Source organism: Heterocephalus glaber, unplaced genomic scaffold, assembly GCF_053883595.1.
Source record: "Heterocephalus glaber isolate CG9 unplaced genomic scaffold, H.glaber_assembly_v1.0 deba00000122, whole genome shotgun sequence".
In the NCBI taxonomy this organism is placed as follows: domain Eukaryota; kingdom Metazoa; phylum Chordata; class Mammalia; order Rodentia; family Bathyergidae; genus Heterocephalus; species Heterocephalus glaber.
The window spans coordinates 28066219-28088828 of NW_028258138.1; the positions used below are offsets into that span (position 1 = coordinate 28066219).

Sequence of the window (22610 nt, forward strand, 5' to 3'; positions counted from 1 at the left end):
AGGAAGGAGGAAATGGAGATTAGATTGTTATCTCTTTCTTCATCCCCGGGTAGATCCAGCACTTCAAGTGGGTACAACTTGGAAGATATGTTATCTCATTATGAGAATGAAGTTCCAATGTGGAACAGCTGGAAATTTTATCCAGAAAACCCTCTAAGGACATGTGTTGATTTCCAAATTGCCAAAGGTGAACCCTGGGGAAACTGCTTCTCCTGTATGCCCTGCGCTTATCTCAAAGCTTCTTATACAGATTTGGATCTCTTACATTTGTGGGTAAATTTGTAAACTACAGAAATGCATCATCTTAATCTGGGTGTACAGACAGGAAAAAACCAGATAACAAGTGTGCTAGTCAGTGAGGTTTATCAGTTCATGAAAATTACCAGAGTTGAAGCTGTCTTTTCAAAAATCAGAGCAGCTCTTAAGGCTGTTAGCAATATTATTTTCCATGTGTTCCTTTGTGTACAAATATACTACTGGATAACATTTTCCAGAGCTTTCTTTTTAATTGAAGGGAGTCATGGGATACCAATTCAGGTAAAGAAAATGTGTATTGAATTATCTAAATTCTTGCCACTGTAATGAAGTTGCATTAAAGTTCTCTAAGGCATGTATTGTACCTCAATTTCCCTTCAGGAAGTTACTGTTTGTATTTGCAGTGAATGAGTGGAAAAGCTATGTATATCTGGGAATCCTACTTATTCAATTTTCCTGTAAGCATCAATCTCTCATTAGACATGACCTACATTTTAAGATGCATTTTCACAAGAAGCTTATTCTCAGGTGGAATCCTTTTCATCTTTTAAGATTTGTTTATTAAGTCTCTGGTGACCTGAGTGAAGATCACCTGTGATTAGAGTATTATATTACATATTACAAGCATCTGGCAACGGACTCAAAACTAGTGACACTATGCAACACTAATCATTTTCAGAAATGCCTTTTCTACTTCTTTAGTGCCCCTCTTCTGGAGTAGCTGGATTTTACTGGTTTCTCTTCAGCAGATTCTTAGAGTGGTAATATAATTAATTAGGACTCATTTCAGAATTCTGTCTCTACTAACCTCAGAAGTAAGATCAAACAGCAAAGATAGAAAATAACACTACAACCAGAGATATTCAGACCTTTCTTCAAGAATAAAATCTAGTTTCTGCATTTCTAGATACCAGTAGTCTTTCTCCAATCTAATTTTTCAGTCTTCTCTTCTTGCTGGTTTTTTCTTGTGGATTTCCTATGCTGTATTACCAAACTGAATAATTTGATGTTCCTAAGAGCTTTCTTGAACGTTCCTGTTTCTGTATCTTTTTGTTTGTATTATGACCTCTGTCTTGTGTGTTTTTCTGTCTGTGTTGGAGCCACTGACTCATCTCTTAGGTTCATACCAAATACTTTGTCCTCCAGAAAATCTTCTTGAGTCACACTAGACAAAAGTAATCTTTCCCTCCTTTGCACTTCTAGATCACTTAAATGTGTTATTCTTTCATCGTACATTTACCAAATGCACATCAGCATCCACTATATGCCAAATCAAAATATTAGATAATGGGGAAAGAAAGCTTATATATATATATATATATATACACACACATATATATATATACACACACACACATACATATACACACATATATATATACATATATATATATATACACACACACACGCACACACACATATATATATACACTGATTCTGCCTTCATGAAGTTTACCCTGCTCCACCCTGTACTGGAATTCACTAGACATTGTTTCACTTCCCATAAGTAACTTATCTTTGCAATGTTCGTAAACTCTAGAATATAATATAAATATCTGAGAAATATTCACTGCCTAAATGAATGGAGTTTTAAAAGCCAATAGACTTTATTTTCATAGATTTAGATACATCACTCCTACTAATTTTCTGTTCTTATAGACAAAATTTTATTCATTGTAACTAATACACTCATATGTAAACTCGGCTAATGTGTGTTTGTGGATCTGTTAGTGTACATTTAGATAAATACACATTATCAAAGTTTTCTTTTTTCTTTACATGATTTTGTCTATTTTAGCACATCACTCAATGATTAAGTGAGTTTTATCTTCTGAAGGTCAAATATATCAGCAGAATGCTTAGAATTTCAAATGGTAATGTTCAGCATTTGTGACAAGAAGGCCTCAGTGGATTTGGAGAGAAGGTTCAAGATCATGTTAGAGTTAAATTGGTTTGGTAAACTTAATGAGACGATTTACACTCAGGGATTTGAGACACTAGAGTGAAAGAAGTTGGATGAGTGCAAATTATTATTTTTATATTCTATACATACATTCTCTAAATAACAAGTAAAATATAGTTTCATTTTAGTGTAGCTGGTATTTTTTCTGTAGTAATTGCAGAGTTATTATTTGGATTATTTAACTTTCACTCCATAGAAGGTACAGAAGGCAGATAATGTTGAGGGAAAAGATGTGCTTCTGAAATGAGTGTTACTTTAAATGACAGGTAGTGAAAGGTGACATTTTTGGAATCTTAGAAGGGTAAAAGTGTGACTTGATTTTTTAAAAAGTGTGCCAACATATTCAGATATAGAGGAACCAGGCCTGAAACCCCACAATTCATGGGAAATGACTCCAATATACAAGGACAGTAGTTTCTCCTTGAAGTCAGAAATTTCAGGACTGGTAGATTACAGTGTCTTTAATTTCATTATCAAAATCAAATGTTAAGGCAGTCTGAAACTGTTTTATCTTCCTTATTCACCTAGGTATGACCTGTATAAGCCCAGTGTAGGCTTGCGTTCTCTAGACTGGTTCTAATGGATTAAACCCAGCTCTGACATTAGCAGCAGAGACAGATTGAGCAACTGTTTACATTTCCTGAATTCCAGTACTGTATGTTGATTTCAATCCTTACTCTTTCCCTTTCCACTGACTGAGTCTTTGCATATGAAAAGCACTCATTTGTAAAGTTTTCAATATCTGCTATGCTGGACTATTGGGTTGATGCAATGAAATGATGTTAGGATTCAGTCAATGGTAAGTAACATTTATCCCCAAATCAAAGGATCCACTGGCCTACCTTAAGGTTGGAAAGAAGCAACATACCATTCTGTTGAAACACCATAAACAAGCTGAATCCGACAGGGAAGTGTATTGTTTGTGAAGAGCTCTTCATAGAAGTCAACAGGAGAATGAGACACACAGATGTTTAACATGCAGTTAGGTTTTTTGTTAAGACTGAGGGATCTGAGGAGTGGAGAAAGATATGTCAGTGTAGAATTGATATAAATTGAGAGAGTTAAAAGATCAGATTTATGAGTATTCCACAAGAGAAACTTGAAAGGAAAAACTAGGGATGCAGGTGTTTTCTAATATCTGAGATGAGTGGTTTTGAAAGGAATTTCAGATGCATCTTAAGAAAGATAATAGGAATGGTAACCAAACATAATATTTGAAGCCAAGTGTTTAGAGTCAGTTTACAAGAAGAGTGATTGAAGGATACTTAAGATGCTCTGCATGCTAAGAGCTTGAAGCAACTTAACAAAAAGAAGAAGAAAGTGAGCTACAGGCTTGGTAGGGTATAAAGGTAAGAAAGAAAGAACATGAAACTTTTCTTTAATAAAAAATTATAATAGCAAACATATTTTTTAAATCTGGGAGAAATTCTCAGAAAATTAAACAAATTATTTTTATAATACTAACAAATGGAAATGATGTAGACACAAAAAAGGAAATAACTATTCATTTCTCCCCTTAAATTTCTAAATTATTTTGAAACCTGTTTAATAAAAATAGTGATATATTTAAAAAGTGACAGTAACAAAGGCTTATACATAAATAGACAAAGGCAAAGACCTGAAATAACAAAACAGATACTTAAGCAGAATTCAAATACAATATAGTTAGAAATATATATATATATATAGTATATATATATGTATTTTTTTTTCTAGTACTGGGGATCGAACTCCGGTCTTTGTGCTTGTGAGGCAGGCGGTAGGCGACAGAACCACTGAGCTAAATCCCTGGCTAGTTAGAAAAATTATAATAGAGATAGAATCACATGTCAAAAATCAAAGAAAAATGAGTCAAGTTTGTATATAACATCTCAAGGTGAAAAAATAAACAAGGTTCCCCTTAAGGTATCAAGAAGAGGATGAAGAAATCCTGTTGGACTAGCATACGAACTAAACAAAATGGTGCCAAAAAAGAAAGTGTGAATAATGGCAAAAATTTTTGAAACTATTTCTGCAAGAGGAACAGGATGTGTGTTCCTGGTAACCATGGGTAAATAGTATGCTTTCAGCTCAGATGTGGAATAGTGGATGCTGATTACATGAGAAAATACTTTTAGAATACACAGATTCACTGCTAAATTGTAGAACAGTTTAAACACAGTGGTCTATGAAAGAAAGGTGATAAAATCACAGTAAACTGTTTGTATCTGTCTTCCACTTTGTCTCTCTATTCTACCCGTTTGGTGATCTCTTCTGGTATCTATGACTCTCCTATGACCCTTTTATCACTGTGACACCTTGTTACCAGATTAATTTACTTGACTAATCTAACCAAGTAATTCTACCTGACTCATAATCCTCAAGCTTGTGTCTACTAATGTTACTTTTCACCTTACAAAAAGTTGTGTCTTCCCAAGACCTATAGGGTCAAATACAAGCTTATTCACTTAATGTGTCTTCTAACCAGATCTCTGCATTTCTTTCACATGCTCTTCACTTCAGGCAAAGGGAGTAACATCTTTTTACTAAGTACAATTATTATTTACCTATCTTTATGTCTTTGTACCATTTCCCCATTTTGGCATTTCATTCTTCTGTTTTTGATGAATTATTCCTAGCACTATTGGAGGTTGAGGTAGGAGGATACAAAGTTCAAGTCCTGCCTGAGCATTTAGTAACTTAGTGAGATTCAAAATTTATAAAAAGGACAGGAGAATTAGCTCGGTGTGAAGGCTCAGGGTTCAATCTCTAGTACCAAAAAAACAAATAAAGTCTTAAAAATAAATGAATTTGATGCTGGAAAAATAAAAGGGGTTCGTATAGGGACGGGGAAAAAAAGAATTGAAATGTGTTATATACACATACCAGTTTCTTATAGTGAATGTAGTCATTATGTTCTGCAAACATGTACTAATAAAATTAACAATTAAAAAGAGTGGATGAATAACTCTTCAAGTGTATGGTGCAAATACACTTTGAAGAAAAAACAATAGTTGGAAAGGAATTAGAGTAGAGACCAGTAAAATATATTCTTTGTACATTCATGATGTTAGGCTGCCAAAAAGCCTCTGTGGTCTCATGAATAGGCATAATTTTTCTGACCCTGTAAATAATAAAATACAGTAAGAAGCCAACTCAGACATCCAAGCAGAAGAAGGTAGACTATAAATGATGAAACTATTAAACATAGCTTAATATTTGTGTGTTTCAACTCTATGACTGCAAAAACCATGTGTTGAAAGAGCTTTAAATTTTACTTGCTTTTACTGGAATTATTGTGGGATGGAAAGTAAAAGAGTTAGCTTTGGGCAACGTGTGAAAAGGAAGGCATAGTAAACAATAATTTGGACTGCGAATTTTGAAAGGAAAAAGAAGAAAATGTATATTACGTTTTATATCCAGAACGCCCCCACAAAGTTCCATGTTTGGAGGTGGGCCCTGATCTGAAGAGACGAATCACTAAGGATGCAACCTAGCAGGGTATATTCTCGTTCCCAGGTTCTGTCTTCTCTCTCTCCTTCTTGACTGTCTGTCAAAGGGTAAGTAGGTTTCCTCCCACAGGCACTTTTACCATGCTATTTCTTCCATGGAGCATGGACTGATGCCACTGAAACTGCAAGCCAAAATGGACTTACTCCTTGAAGTTGCAGGTGTCAGGTATTTTGTCTAAGCAACAGGAAAGCTGCCCAATATAATGATAGTCAATAGGCTCTTATTAAAAGGAAAAGGAAAAAAGGGAGATTAAATCAACACACTTCTTGGTGTAAAAATTCACTCAGATAGTGAACACAGTACAGTACTTGTATATAAAAATAAGTCTAGAGCATGATTTAGTCAGACTTTCAAACATTTTACATTTTTAAAAGTAGAGTTTATAGAAGAAACATGTAAAGTATGATACAATGTAATGTTATAAACTGTTAGGTTTATGAAAATTCTTTAGGCTGAACTTGGAAAAGGTAAATTGTAAGTTGTGTACAAAATATTTAAATGTCCTGTCTAATAAAGTTTTTGTAATAAAAAAAAGTTAAAATGAGAAAATGTAATTGCTCAGTAAGAATGAAGTATTATTCCAGAAGTCTAGGATAGAGATGTTATCAAATTAGTCTTTTGAAGGACAGCAGTGTAGCATTCAAACCAACCTAGTTATTTGGGTGAATGTTTGGCATTTCCTGACACACAAACTTTATGTATATTAGTAAGAATAATAGACCTGTGATATAGGTCTAAAACTGTTATAGAAGTCAAGAATATCTATTTCTGAATTACCCTAAGGCTTTTGCCACTTTTCTCTCTTTGTGGTTTTTTTTTTGCATTCTATATTTGTTTACACAAGTGTATCAAATTAAGGAAGAAGACAAATTGATACTGTCCATAATAAAATCTTGTTTCTATGTTGTTTCTTTGCTTTGTGTAAATATTTCAGGCTTAGTATTTTTTTATTCTTTAGCTGACCAGCTAAACTTCCTCTGTCATGACTACTTCCTCTCTTCTCCTGTTCTCTGGATAGAACACCAGCTGTTATTCCAGCAGTGAAGACAGAACCAGCAATTTGCATATGAATTTACTTCACTTAGGTTTCAGTCAAAGTTTCTTGCCCATGAAAAATTCTTAATAAATCAAAATGTGTACATTTTTATTCTTAGGTGCTAAAAAGGCCCTTGCCACTCCAAAAGGAGCTACTTAAAAATCCCTTTAAGTGACATTTCAGAGGACTAAAACTGCTTTAAAAAATGAATGTGTGGAGCTTAAAATTGTAGAAGTGGCCAGGAGATGAGGGGCTAATGAGTGCGGGGTTACAGTGAGCCATTTTTTTCACTACCGCCATCAGCCACACACATAACATATATGTTCCTTGTGAGTAGTTCAATTTCTTTGAGCTTTAGTTTGGTTCATGTGGACATATCAGAACAATGACAATCAGGCCTAGGATTTAGTTCACTGGTGCCGCCGCCTGCCTCTCAAACGCAAGGTCTGGAGTTTGATCCCTGGTACCAAAAAAAAAAAAAAAAAAGAATAATGACAATCATTATTCCCCTTCCATTGACATTAGACTATGTTTCAGTTGCTGTCTTTACTGCATTATGTCTGTAAGGCGGTATTATTATCCCTATTTTAATGAGGGAAATATGAAGTTCGAAGAAGGCAAGTAATCTATACAGTATAACAGCTGTATTTTAGGTGAAATCTGTGAGTCCAAACTTTTCTAAAATTGTGGTTTCACTACTTTTGAAACAATGCTAGTAGCTTAACCTTAACTTTTCTCATCTGTAAAAATGGAGACATTAGTTCCTAACTTGCAGTATAGAAAGAAATGATGCAAGCGAAAGAATAGGTTCAAGACAGGAGTTTATTAGCTTAGTAGTTAGAACCCTTGTCTTCAAGGTGCAATGTAAAATTTCTGAGATTTTATCTTACATTAATCCGCAGAATATTCTTCCATTTTACATGGAGAAATTGAGTCACACAAAGATTAAGTGAATTAACTGAAGTCCAACGATGGCAGAGCTGATGCTGAATATATCTTCTAAATCTCAGTCCAGACTTTTCCTATCACTAAATTGTCCTTAATTTCTGCACCAGATAGGGATAAATAAAGGTAGCAATAAAAAGAAGCAAAATAAAATAAAAAGAAAGTGTAAATTCCGTGAGTACTGTAGACAAATAAGCCCTGACTTCAATTGTAGCCTCATCATTATTGTATGTGTAACTGTTAAGTTACATATTTATCTGAGCTTTAGTTTCTTACCTATTAATTGAACAAAACAAAGAGTTTTTGTAGTATTCTTATAATAATTGAAGTAAACAATGTACTTGAAGTATTCAATTGTGCCTGACGCCTTGTTGGAAATTAATGAAACAGAGCTAAGAAGTGTGATCAACATATAAGGTAAATGCTTAAATCCAAAAAGAAAATGTATTACAGTGAAAAACACATTGACATTAGTCTTCCTCAAAATGCTCCCCACCACTACAAATACACTATGCCATCATTTTTGCCACTTTCTGAAACAGTTCTGAAAATTCTCATTTGGCTTTGTGAATGTCTTTACCAGATGTGATGAAATATATGTTGAATGCTGCTGCTGCTGCATGTCTTCCAATGGAAATGCAGGCTTCTAAACGCATTATGGTGTATCTTCACACACCTTATTCACCAGATCTGGAACTGTGTGACTTCTGGTTTTTCCATAAAATCAAAATGATCATAGAAGGTAAACATTTTGAATCAATTCAGGATACTGAGGCAGCCAGAACAATGTAACTAAAGACACTCCTGAAAGAGGTCTTCCAGAACTGCTTCAGAAAAATGATGTCAAGAATGATGAGATAAGTGTGATCAAAGTGAGGGGAAGTACTTTGAGGGGATTTATGGATATGTGTCTTTTACTGTAATAATTTTTTAAAATTTAAGCAGTCATTGTATATATTGATTACATGTCTCATTTTCGATGGCAACTGTTGCTATTTAATTATAATTTATAATTATATATTTATATTTAACTTCATTCAGTGAACAATAACATATATGATAGATCAAGAATTTTCTTGGACTGTAGGTCCACAAAGATGACAAAGTCATGTACTCGGTGTTAGAATACTACCATTACCAATTTGTGACAGTTCTGTGTCACATGCGATAACCTTGATTTAAAAGTACTATACTGGTTTTCACTAGTTTTTGATTTCCCATAGTTGAATTTTCTCCCTGCAGATATGAAAATCAGAACTACTTTATTGAAATGCACACAATTGGGCTAGGTTGAGCCTGCTTTTACTCTTCCCAGGGTACCATTGTTACCCAACTCCAGGACTCTCAGTTTCTGGAACATGAAGACAAACCATGGGGCTGGCTGTGGGTGCTGGGTTCACCATTGTGATTTCCTCACCTCCCAAATTATCACCTGGTTAACAATGTCTTACATAAGTAAAATAATTTAGCTTTCTAAAACTTCTGTGGTGCATTTTATTACAGCCACATTACATAAACACTTCATGATATTTTATTTCAGAATCAGAATATAACTCTCAGGCATAACCACATTTTTCAGATGACAATGAAAAATGAAAGAAGAAATTCATGTTCATTTTTCTTCTTGAATCATTGTAAAGCAAGTGGTTGAATTCATTCTAAAATCCTTATAAATATTCAGTGTAAGTTCTTATGCATCTCATGGTTCCCAACTATTAAAAACAACTATACTGATGAATAGAATAATTGGATAAAAATATGCCCTTATTCTAACTTACCTCAAGCCCAACCCAACTGAGGCAATGTGTAACCCGTGGAAATGACTTGTAGCCAAGGCACAAAAGACTTAAAATCAAGAAGTCATTCATTCATTCACTCCACAATTTGTTTTGGTGTCTTTGCATTGTGCCAGAGGATGAAATATTGGGTAGAAACATACACTGTGGACAGCATAGTTTAATAAGAGACAAAAATAGAAATATATTTTTCAAGAAATATGAAGTGGCAACTTTGATAATTGCTATCTATGATCTCCACGTGGTTTTATGAAAGTCTATAAGGAATAGATTTGATATAACTCTGAAGTCAGAAAACAATTTCAGGGGTACTGATGTTTGATTCCAAATCAGACTAAAAGTCAAATCTACCTAACCCCAAATAGGTAGAATAAAAGAACAATCGGAATGGCTGCAAGAGAAAACAAGGAGATGTGGAACAATGTCTGGGGGCAGGGGAAGGTGTCAGACAACATAGTACCTTATAGATTGTGTTCTTTTATTACACATCTTCTAAAGGCAACCAGAAGTTATGCAAAACTTGTTTTAAGTCAACACCTCGCTCTTTTGTTTCTTGTTTGTTGAGGGTCTGAGGTGATGCAATTAAGTTTGTAGTTTGAAAGGATGAGTCTTCTGAACACAGTGAAGAGAATAGTTTGAAAGGGAAAATCAGACAAAAGATGATACTGACTTAAAGCAATGATGGTAAGAAGACAGAGATTAATGAAATGTTCTCAGGCTCATAGGTTTATGTCCTCAATATACACATTTCTCTAAATGAAAGAAGTGTCAGTTTTAAAAGTCATCTTCCATGATGCTAACAAAAAAGTCCCATTCATTCTAAGACATATGGTCACAGATTATTGTAGGACAATGATACAATGACAGGATTGCACATCCCAAATCTGTCCTTTAATTTTTACAATTCAGAGTCTCATAGCCACTGCAGAAGTTTAATGGAATAATTACCAGTGGAAAGGAAATGTCATCCATTTGCCTCCCCTGATTCCACTTGGACATAGGCCATTGTTTCTACAAAAAGTGGCTTACAGCCATGTGAGGTTCCAAGGGAAATTGGCCTTTCAGAGGGGCATAAGAATAGATAATGCATATTGCCACTGTAAAATCTCTAATGAATATTAAGGGTGGCTTTCATTTGTGGTGATTGAAATGAACTCATAAATTCTCTCTCTAGGATGCGGGAATTTTTTCCTCCCTGTGGAGTAATTTAATGGATTTGCAGCATTCTGAATGATTTGGCAAGAAATCAGAGGTACCTGTGCAGTCACCCACAAAGGGCACTTAGTTTTTGCTTGTGATAGTCAACCACTACAAAATATTTTCTGTGAGAACCCAGAATGATTGATGTAACCCACTGTAAGTCATGACAAGATGTCAACTGAAAAACTGGAAAAAGAAGTGGTTAAAGACACCACAGCTTTAAAAGCAAATTTGACTTTTAGAGAAGGGCTATTTCCTTTTAGAAAAAAAAATGTTAACTTGCCACCTGCAAGAAATTTAAATCAGTTGTTTGTGGTAAGGGCCATCATATTCTGAGGCCACTGAGAGCTCCTACTGCTCTCTGTATGGAGTAAATTAAACTGTTTCCACACAGTGATAAATATATCACAAAAAGCTGTAACAGGAATGCAGTAGTTGTAGCAGTTAATGGTACAACTTCCAGTTAAAACAATATTCTTTGGGCTTCTTTGGCCAGTTCTCATTTTCTGTGTGCTATTTTTTTTTGATAAGTTAATTTTTCACATTTGCAGAATCAATAACTTTCAAAGCTTTATAGGACTGAAAAGGAAAATTGAAGGCAAGTATTCTAAGAGGTTTGTTGGCTATTGGGATTGGATTAACAGAACAATTTCAGAAAAATGAAAGAATAATCTATCAAAACATCAGATGATTATTTGCACTAAAATTATCTTGTACATGTGGAAAGAAAATGAAGAAATAACCCGAAGATGCAATGTCACAAAATTTATTCATATGAAGTAGCAGTTACCCAAAATGCATTCATCCATTTTACTATGGTATGTAGAAGACAATCTCTTTTCAGATAAAGCAACTCTTTCATGCTTTTTTAATGGTGGAATTTCAAATACTAGAAGTAAAAAAGAATTCTGTGTGATTTTATTCAGTGGAAGGAGTATATTCCTTTGTAAAATGAATCTGTGATTTTTTCTGTGATTTCTTATGGAAATGAGCAGGACATTTAGAAGAAAGTTAACTTAAATATCCAACATTTATTTGCATGAAGAATTTACTGCCATCATTTATGACAGCAGACTCCTTTTAAATAGTGGATGGCAGAGCTTGGCTTAGTTGGGAAATTCTTCTGAGTTTAGACTTGGCTCCCAATTATGCTTTACTTGAGTGAGAATCTTTTTCATTTGTGATGATTCTGGACTAGACAGGACAAATGGTATGGGTATGGTTTCTTTAGCTTTAAAATAAATAAATATTGCTAGATGATAACTAAGATCTCTTCCTTGAATAAATATCAGGAATCAACTTTGCAAAGGAGTGAATAGTAGTTGTAGGCTATATTATTAATTTATCATCTCTGGGGAAGGACCTAATTCACAAGAAAATATTACCAAACTCAATCCCTTATATGGCAGAATGGTGATCATCTGATTTTAAAATAATTTTAAAAAAGAAGCACTGTGTAGTCTTTTTCTCATAGCCATTATACATGTATTAGAACTCAATGCTGCTCAAATGTCAAAGGTTATTCTTTGAGGAGGATTTAGGGGACTCATTCTTGATGATAATCTGGGGCCTTTGTAAGTTTAAAATTTTGAAGGAGAGAAATGATATTGGAAGAAAGAATCATTGCACATATAGTAATTATAAATAAAACAATCTCTGTTTCACAATTTTAGTAGAGCATTATATTATAAAGCTTTATTTCTCAACATGTGGTCCAGTGAACCAATATCAGAGTCACCAAAGGCATTAATGCTTGCCTGTTCCAGATTTACCAAATCATAATTTCTGGAATGGACACTCTTGTACAAGCTCCTATCTTGTGTTCATCAAAGTTTGAAAATCAATTCTGAATAGAGGAAAGCAATTTATTATCCTCTAATTTCTCAGTTTTTTGAGAATATTTCATCTTTTCAGATGATTAAATCTAAAAGACACAAGAACTTTGTAAAGCAAGTAATTAAATTTTCCAAAGGAGGCTGGCTCTCAGGATTGAGGAAGCTTCCTAAGGTCAAATCAGTATCAGAGCTGAGCTGGGGTTTCAACCAAAGTCTTCTGAATCTCATTCTTATATATTACTATAGGGACCTCACACTGAGAACACAGAAAAGGATAAGGCCACAAAGAATGCACTGGATGACCCTAGGTCATCCTTGGTACTCAAAGTATTTATGATCAGCTGAAAAAAACGTACAGTCTCCAATGAGTGCAGCTGACAAATCCCCAGAGGTAGCTTTGTGCTTTCCAACTGACTTGGTTAAAAATCCCATCAGAGAGTGTTTGGGACTTTTTATAAATCATGTAATAGAAAAATCCCCAAGTAAAGGGTATAACAAACCATCAGGCCACTTACCACATTTTTTCCAGATTTTAGAAAATGTTTTAAAATAAGATTTTATGATTGTAACCTAATCATTATTTTCTTTGTTATCTGTGTAAATCAAATTTGATTATCTTAAATAAATCATTGCTTTTGTTTTTTTCCTTCAAGTTTAATATCAACACTGGACTAAGAACTGTTCACCTGACTTTTCGTGCTACTTCTTCCAACTTGCTGATACTTCCGTATTTTCTCTGTTGCCATTTTCCAGCCTCACTTCTGACAACTCCCTTCTGGGTTGGGTGTTTTACTGGATTCCCTTCCCATGGTTTTCCATGGGACTGCCAAAACCACTTCTGTATGCCTTAAGGCCTTCAACACAGAATCATACCAAATCACTGAAGAGCAAAAGTCATCCCTTCCACCAGAGGGTCAAAAAAAATCCGCAGACTGCTAATTATTAAACTCACTTACTATATCAAGAGTTTTTAGTATTGTTTGGCCATGATCTCTGAATCATAATATATTAAACTTTGCTATTATTCTGAAAGAAATCTTGAGATGGAGAGTGTGTGTGTGTGTGTGTGTGTGTGTGTTTGTGTGTGTGTGTTCTTCGTACTGGATTACACTAACAGGTCAAAAAGAAATATGCAAAAGGGGAAAGTTTAATTTGATTCACCAGGAAGAACCTCTCTCTGATTTTATTTTCATAAAAAAATGGTTGCCGGGGATTTAGCTCAGTAGTTCCACTGCCTGCCTTGCAAGTGCAAGGTCCCGAGTTCGATCCCTGGTACCAAAAAAACAAAAACAAAAACAAAAGCAAAAAAACCCTAAAAACGGTAATTTTAAGTGGCAATATGTGCTGGTAGCCATATACAGTGCAATAGATTTTTTTCAGTTTCTTTAAATATCAAAATAGATTGTGATAAGTGAAAATCACTGGGGTTAAATGAGAACAAAACTAATGATTTTGAAATATTTATATTAAAAGATTTTTTGAAATTGAATACTTACCTTCTGAAATGTGCTTTTCCAGACCATCTTTCAACCTAGGATATTCTTACTCAACATAATTAGTAACTCTGATGGCTGTACTTACTGTACATTAATTCAGTTGAGATAAAAGTGAAGAGGAATCTTTCTTGACTAAAACACAACTGAATTTGAATTGAATCAAAGGAACTGCAGTGTAAATGTGGTTTCTGTCAATGAGTTTTCTACCAAACTCTTTGTATCTGGGCATTAGAGAGTCATTCTACATAGATGTAATGGTAGATGAAGAAACTATGATATGTACATATCATTTCCATTGTAACTGGAAATTGGAAATGAAAACTGATATCTCATTGTCAAGGAGAGGCAGTACATTGGTTGCCTTTGGAATTAAACATATTAAACAATCAACAAATATTTATTAATCTCCCAGGATCTGCCAAGCATTGTTATATTTTAGTGTGGCTAACTCTGCATTTATTACGTTTAGAAGCTTATGTTTTATGGTGTAAGGAAAAGACCTTAAAAGAAGAAATTCTGAACTTAAATTTGGAATCCATGGTCTTCACAGTCATACAATTCTTTTATTCCTAGTCATTTCTTCTGTGTAGCAGAAAAAACCATAGCCTGTCCCTAGGACTTCTCATTAGGTGGTTAAGATGTCTGTTTCTTTTGTATTGTTATAACAAAATTGCCAAGGACGGATAATTTACAAAGAGAGAAGCTTATTTAGTGATATGCTTCTAGAGACCATGAAAGTTCTTGAAAATTCAAGGGCATAACACATTACTTGCTTGGCTTCTCATGAGGCCTGCCTGTTGGTTTACCTCATGGCAGAAAAAGCAGAAAGGTAAGTGGGCATGTGTGAAGAGAGAGGACATGGGGTCCTGGGGGACTTGCTTTAAAATGACCCACTCTAATGATACCTGATCCAGTTTGTGAGAGGAGAGTCACTCATGAGACAAAGGCATTAATCCACTCATGAGGGCTGACTCCCATGACCCGAGTAATTCCCAGTATGCCCTGCGTCTCAAGGTGGCCACACTGAGGAGTGAAGCCACTCATGACTTTGGGTGGGAACTACATTTGAACCATAGCAATATGTGATGATGCTTAGCTTTCTGCTTCATATACAGATATTGGCTACAAATCAGTGTTGTAAGGAAACAAATGTGTATATTAGGAAACCACATCTCTAAACCAGTAAGTCAATTATAGATTTATGTGTAAAGGGAGACTTTTGTTGAGTTCATTTATTTGTTTTAAACTTTCACACTCTCTCTAAATTTATCAGTATAGTTCATAGTGTAAATGTTAACATTATCCACTGAGAATGAATGTTGAAATTATTTTCCATATATCTTTGAGGGCTTCAATATGATGCACACAGATCAAAATGTTCTCTTTTCTTCCCAGATTGTCATGTTCCCTATGGGTCCCTCTCCTTTACCTCTGTTCAGTTTCCATTAGTTTTCCAGTCATTTTCCCATTCCAACCAAGCTTCACTGTCTTGTAAGCTTATGCACACTACAACTTTTCTTCCTCGGTTCATTTTGAGTGATCATCTTCAGCCTTCAGTTTATTCCTCTGACTATTCTTGAAGAACACTCCTTTGGGTCATAGGAGGAGGTGACATCATAGTGAGCCCTTGAAAAATAAATACAAAAAGAAAGTGCAAAAAAGAAAAGAGAACAGAAGAAAGGGTGGAGGATAAGGAGGCTATATTCTTTGCTTATAAAATCAAAGATTATGCATACAGTTAACTGCTAAGCAAATGAGAAGGGTGGTTTTGGTTTATAATCTTTCTTGCTTAATTTTCTTGTGAGTTTTATTCTGCATAAAAGGTTCAGCTGAGGAATAGTGCATTCTGAGAGGATTCAGAGAAGTGTTTAGCTTTTTTTAACTATAAGTGAGTTGGGTGTTATGTGCCTCAGTTTCCGCTTTGTAAAACAAGAGATTAAAAATTGATACTGTTGCTGAAAGGATTAAATAAAATGCAGTGATTACAACAAAGTATCAATAAATGTTTCCTCATTTTCCTCATGCAACAAATCTCACTTCTTCTCATCTCCTTCTATATTTTAATAATGAAGTAGACTGAGCTTGTGAGTGTGGGGAATGGTGACTTCCTAATTCACCAATCACATTCTCCAACTGGATTTCCACATAACCATTCATTCAAGTCTGTACGGAGGCATGTAGTTTCTTCTTAGATTATGTGATTTGAAATAAATTGCACAGGTTCAGAGTAGATATTACTCCTAAAAAATCCAGATATTATAATGAGAAAAGACGTTTAGAACCTTTGTTAAAGGGAAGAGGACCAAGAAATGGAGGGAGGGGAAAAAGAGGAAAGGGATAAAAAAAAAAAGAATTAAGACATATTGTGTACATGCACCAACTCTCCACAATGAATGTAGCCATTATATACTGCAAATATGTACTAATGAAAAAGAAAATAAAAATAAATAACATGAAGATTAATTGCAGATGTGAGGCATCTATTAGAGATTGAAGAATGGTATTTGAAGGAAAGAATGAAAAAATAATCAAATAGCATGGTTAAGTATACACAACTCAGCCATACCACATAGATATAAGAGATTTTGGTTTCATTTTCACAACTTAATTGTACCTCTCTCTTTGTTCAGTCCTTTTCTATTTAGGTAATTCTACCCAATACCAATCCTGAAACAGTTGCCAGTTACAGAGAGACAGGGCATCCTCTATCAATACACATGTTCTAACTTTTTCCAAATGTGTTAAATCTGTTCTTTCCTTGGAGAAAATGTATTTTGCAGGATAAAAAACTATGATACAATCCTGACTAAGGTTCCTAATCTCTAAAATGTACAAAAACTTGTGCTGGTTTTGGATACAGGGATTTATCTACTGGAGAAGAGTCATGTGCCAATGGTATGGAGCTACTGTACATTCGCACCACAAATGAAAGGACTTGGGCTCCAGATCCAGAGCTTTGTCCTCGGCCACCTTTCTTCCTTTCCTTCCTTCCTTCCTTCCTTGCTTCCTTCCTTCCTTCCTTCCTTCCTCCCTCCCTCCCTCCCTCTCTTTCTCTTTCTTCTTTCTTTCTTTCTTTCTTTCTTTCTTTCTTTCTTTCTTTCTTTCTTTCTTTCTTTCTTTCTTTCTTTCTTTCTTTCTTTCTTTCTTTCTTTCTTTCTCTTTTCTCTCTCTCTCCCTCCCTCCCGGCCACCTCCAGTGATCAAACTCAGAACCTTGCACTTGCAAGGCAGGCACGGCACCAAGGAGCTTAAATTCCCAGTCCCATCTTTGTTTCTTTAAATCAAGCCTTTCCACATCCTCTCTGAGAGTTAACTATCCCAAATTAAGTTATTTTACTTAGTGCAAAGGCAGGTCTGACTATTAAGATATACACAAGAGTTTTTCAGGTTTAGAAAAAAAATCCTCACTGAATAATATCATTGCTTTTTAAACTTATTTGACTATTTATTTCATGTATAAAACAAAGAAAAGTTATATTAAATTTGTCCTTCAACATAATTCAATTAAAAATATACACTTTACAGTTTTGGTGATGTCACACAACTAATATTTTTTGTAACATTGTCAATTATGATATTCTAGGAAATGAATTGAAAGAAATAATGAAATATCCCATATCCATTAAATGATTTACTCATATATGAAGCACAACATATCATTTCTCAGGAGGTTGTCATGAAATTGCAGAATGTGAATTAGAATGCTTTAACTATCTTCTTGCTCTCCAGTGAATTCTGTCATTTTAGTAAAGATATATCACTTATCATGTCTAAGTGCAAATATTTTTACGTTGCTCCAAATACTGAAAATATATTAAACTCCTCTGTATTTATAATAGGAGTTACTTAAACTATGCAAGGTTAGAAATCATTAAAGAGTGTAATCCTGTAGGTGTGTCATAGGTTTGAATGCCACTTACCAAAATTAGAAAGAAGTCATTTGCGTGCAGCAAACCTACCAATTATTGTCACAGCTCATGACATTTGGAGGGAATATACCTAGAAAATTATACTTTTCCTCCAACATCCTTGGTATTGATGTTAGTTATAGTGTATGTCTGAAGTTTTGTACTTGTTTAGGAATAGACATTTCAAAATATAGATATAAGTCAGTTTCTCCAATTAGGATAAAGATCATGGGAAACAATTCTGGGAACTCAAATGGCTAGCTACTGGAAAAATTAATTTTACTTATTTTATGGTTATGAGTTTCAAGTGAATTTTTTATCAGCATCAAAATATCAATATCAACATAATTTAAATGTCTGTATCATAGTATTAGTGCTATGATTTTTCATTGTGACAACCTCATCACTAAATAAGAAGTTCTGGCAGGACCAAATGCCAAAGTACACCTCTTCTGTACCCAGGTAATATAATGCAAACAGGAGAAGTCTAATATAACATTATGGGTCAAATTGAGAGAAGGTGAAATGTGATTTTTTTTTCTCCATTTCATATGCTTGTTTTGCAGATAAGGAGATACCGAGGAAGTATAGTGGTCAACAATCTCTGAGAATCTTGAAAATTGGAGGAAAATTACATATTCTGTTCACTTCTCATCTCTAATCTATGTTTCACATTCAGCCAGAAACTTTTATCTAAGACAAAAATCTAATTATGTCTGTCTCTTGCTTTGGCAACAATCCCTCATCTCATACAAGTGTATGATTCCATTACATTAAACTCTGTAATACTTAGTGTAGAATATTGGTTTCTAGGGCTACCATGACAAAGCAGTATAAGTTGATTGGCTCAAAATAATAGACTATATTGTCTCACAGTTCTGGAGACAGACTAGAAGTTCGAAATCAAGGTGTTGCTAGGGCCATGACCTCATCTAAGCCACTTGAGAGATTCTATCCTTCCTTGCCTCTTCCAGCTTCTGATAGTCCCAGGCATTCCTTGCTTTGTGGTGGCATAACTGCAATTTCTGCCTCTATTATCCCATGGACACCCTCTGTGTGTTCCTGCCTAGCTTTCCCTTTGTCCATATTTCCCCTTTCTTTTAAATATATCAGTCTTGTTCGATTAAAGGCTCACCTGCCATGTTAAGAGCTCTTGTTTCCTAACCGAAATAGATCTGCAACAACCTGATTTCCAAGCAAGATCACATTCTGAGGTTCTGGAGATTAGTACTTCTGTATATCTTTTCTGTTGGATAAAACCCATAATACATGCCATTCAAATCTCATAATCTGGCCTTAACCAAACACCTGCCAGACCCCTCTTCTTTCTTTCTCCTTGTGTAATATACATACCTGTTGTAAGGAATAACTTTCCATTTCCCGATCATACCAAATGCTCTTAGCCTCTGATCCTATCACATAGTCCGTCCATCAATCACTAGAATGTCCTTCACTTTTCACTTGCCCATGTGGCAGATTCCTATTTTGCTCAATATTTCTTCACACATTGCCTCATTAGTGAAACTACTTTCTTACTTCTTTAGGCAAATTAGCAATTTTTCCCTGTATGTTTTTACTACTTATTGTATCTTGGATTGATACAGAACAAATTATAGTACATTGGTTTCTCATTGGCTATTGGTCTGCCTGTTTTCCAGTGAACTATAACCTCTTAGAAGGCAGGGTGTATGCCTTTTTATCTTTGTACAACTGATAGAGTGCCAGGCCCATAGTAGATACTCAATAAATACTTTTAAATAAGACAAGGTCACCCTCTAAATCTTTGAATATGACAAGAATAACGGGAAGATCCCAGAAAGAATGTCTTATGCTTGTTGAAAATTCATATCTCATTCAATCTTCTCTCTGCTTACTCTAAAAGAAAAGGATTTTATCAAGGGGATCTCCCTAGGGCAAGGAAAACATAGGAAAGACTCTTGAGTGTAGTGTATTAGGGTTTCCCAAGCTTATTGGTGCATTGGCTTAAGGTCTAGCAGCACACAGAAGTTTCCAAGTAGGTGTCATGGCAAGATTATACTACCAAGGGGTTATTGTTCACTTCCTGCTTGCCAGTAGAGAAGATGACCTTTGCTAGCTAAAATGAAGAAGTTGGCTTCACTTGGACTATATGACATACTTACAGATTGCATCATGAACAGGAAAACAAATGTTCATGTTTTTCCCCCTGATATTTATCATCTCATAAAGAAAGTTTCTTCTTTCTTTTGAAAGAGAAATGTTGGTTTTCTAAAGTGTCATCACCATAAAGATGAGGTGGCAAATTCAAGACAAAGTCTAATATTCAGAGAATTATAGGGCCAGGATTTTATTAGAGATTTCTTTCAATAGGAAAATAGATATTTCATTTCAATGAATGCTTTGCAGGAAAGATCAGAAGCTCAAAATTAGAAGTCCTGGAATCAGGAGCTGAGATGGTAGAAAGGGAAATTCAAACAGTTTCCCATATGAGCAAAATCAAGATGAATACTTCAAAGGAAAGCTGTTTGAGTAAAACAATTTATATTAAAAGATGTTGGAGCCTTGAAAAAGAATGGCATATAAATGAATAATAGATTACTATCATTAGAAAGGTATTTTATATGTCTTACAGATTTATTTATAAAACAAGAAGTATTTTTAAAGTGGTTTGTAGTCTGTATTTCAAAATTTTTCAAAGTTTTAAAATTATCTAATTCAACATTTACTACACCTAGTATATCTTTCTTAGTTTTAAGAGATACAAAATCTGAGATTTTAATCCTGATATATGTCAGTCTAAGGAGGAAGCCTAAAGGGTATGCATCTATAGGAGTGAGTTTACATATTTATTCAACAAATACTTCTGGAGCTCTCTCTTCTCCCGGGTTTAGTAGTACAAGCAATAGGTCTGGCTTTTGCCTTCTAGGTTACCAAAACAAACCAACAAACAGAATAGTAAAAGCTATCAGTAACCTCCGTATAATTATTTGGATAAGCCCTGCTGTCTAAATGAAATGAAGGCTGATGTCTTACAGATGACAGGGAGCCAGCCACATCAAAATAAAGGGGAAAACATTTCCTGTAGAGGGAAGAGAGTATGGCAAAGCCTACCTCCAAGAAGAACTCAATGATTGTCCAAGCACAGAGAGACAAGATCAGTATGACCAGAGCAGAGAGAAAAAAAGAGAAAGACATAAATGCAAAGGGAAAAGGGCAAAGAAATTCAAGCCTTTCTGGTCATTGGAAGACTATGGAGTTTAAGGTTATTTGCAAACCTACAGTCAAATGCTATCACCAAATCTAAGTGAAAGCAGAACTGAATTCCCCCATAGAAATTTCCCCTACCTGGCAGGTCAGGATAAAAAGCACATTCAAATATCATTACAACATGTGACAGTAAGGGAGCAAGTTATACTAGCCAGACATATGTATAGACTTTGGAAATTAGGTTGAACATGTTACCAGGAAGTTGAGTCATACTGTGACCACATCCTAAAATGAAATTAAAGCTTGAATGCTAGGAATCTCGTGCTTTCCTCTTTGTAAATGATAGTATTAGTATTTATTAAGACTTTCTCCATGTCAAGAATTTTATATATTTTTCCTGACTTAATTCTAATAACAATCTTATGAGGAAATAGCTATGTCAAATCCTCCAAACATCATTCACTTTTGTCATTCCACAGTTCCTCCGTGAATGAGTGGCAAAAGGAAAAAGACAGTCCCCCAGCCAAGCTTTCTTTGCAGACCAGTCCTCAAAGTACATAACTGATTGTAAGAGTCACTTCAGGTGATCACAATTCCTAGCTCTAGAAAATCAAATGAGTATTGATTTCTCTCCAACTAGATAATGCTTTTCGGCTGATTAGTTAGTTTTCTTGGGCAGCCAAGCGCACATATTAAATTGACTATTTGGTTCAGCATACTATTAGTTAACAAAGAAAACCAGACTTTTCTTTCCTTTCTCACCAGTTTAGTTGCAAAAGTTATGGAAATATTTCTTATGAGAAAGAAAAGTGGTATTGACTTTCAAGTAGCAAACTTACAAAAGCTGTAAATGATATGCTAAGGTTTTTAAGAATTTCTACTTTTTAAAAAAATTCAATTCTTTTATTGGTACATTGTAGGTATACAACACAATTACATTTCTCATTGGGAATTGTACCTTTACATAATGCATCTTGGTTCTTATTTTTTCCCCATTCCTAGCCCTCCCTTCACCCCCTCCACCCTTCCCTATTACAAAGACTTTATTTCCATTTTTTCCATTTCTCATCATTTTTCCTTTCCCTTCTTTCCTTTCCCTTGCCCCTCCCACTACCCTTACCCATTTGGACCTTTTCTTCCTATTTTGCATTATCGATTATTCACTCTAATCATTGGTACATTTTAGGTATACAATATAATGACATTCATCATTGGAAATTTGCACCTTTACATAGTCTCTCTTGGTTCTTATTTTTCACCGTTGCCCAGCCCTCCCTTCAACCCCTCCATTCCTCCCTATTTGCAAAGATTTTGCTCCTATTTTTCCATTTTCTCATATTAATCCCATTCCCTTCTATCCTTTCCCCTGGCCCTCCCACTTCCTTAACCTTTGCCCCTTTTCTTCCTATTTCACATTACCTATTATACATTTAGTCCTTATTTACACTTTCAGTTTCTCACACCAGAGAAACTATTCAGTATTTATACATGTGTGTCCT

The 22610-nt window shown here is 34.8% G+C and overlaps 1 protein-coding gene across 1 annotated transcript in view; it reads left to right on the top strand.

Moving 5' to 3' along the window:
* Positions 1–201: 201 nt before the first annotated feature.
* Positions 202–22610, top strand: part of LOC101712817 (SAM domain-containing protein SAMSN-1) — an 80215-nt gene continuing 57806 nt past the window's right edge. Inside the window, exon 1 of the mRNA XM_087213839.1 lies at positions 202–273. Coding sequence (XP_087069965.1) covers positions 217–273 — 57 coding nt within the window. The 5' untranslated portion in view covers positions 202–216. The remainder of the gene's footprint in view (positions 274–22610) is intronic.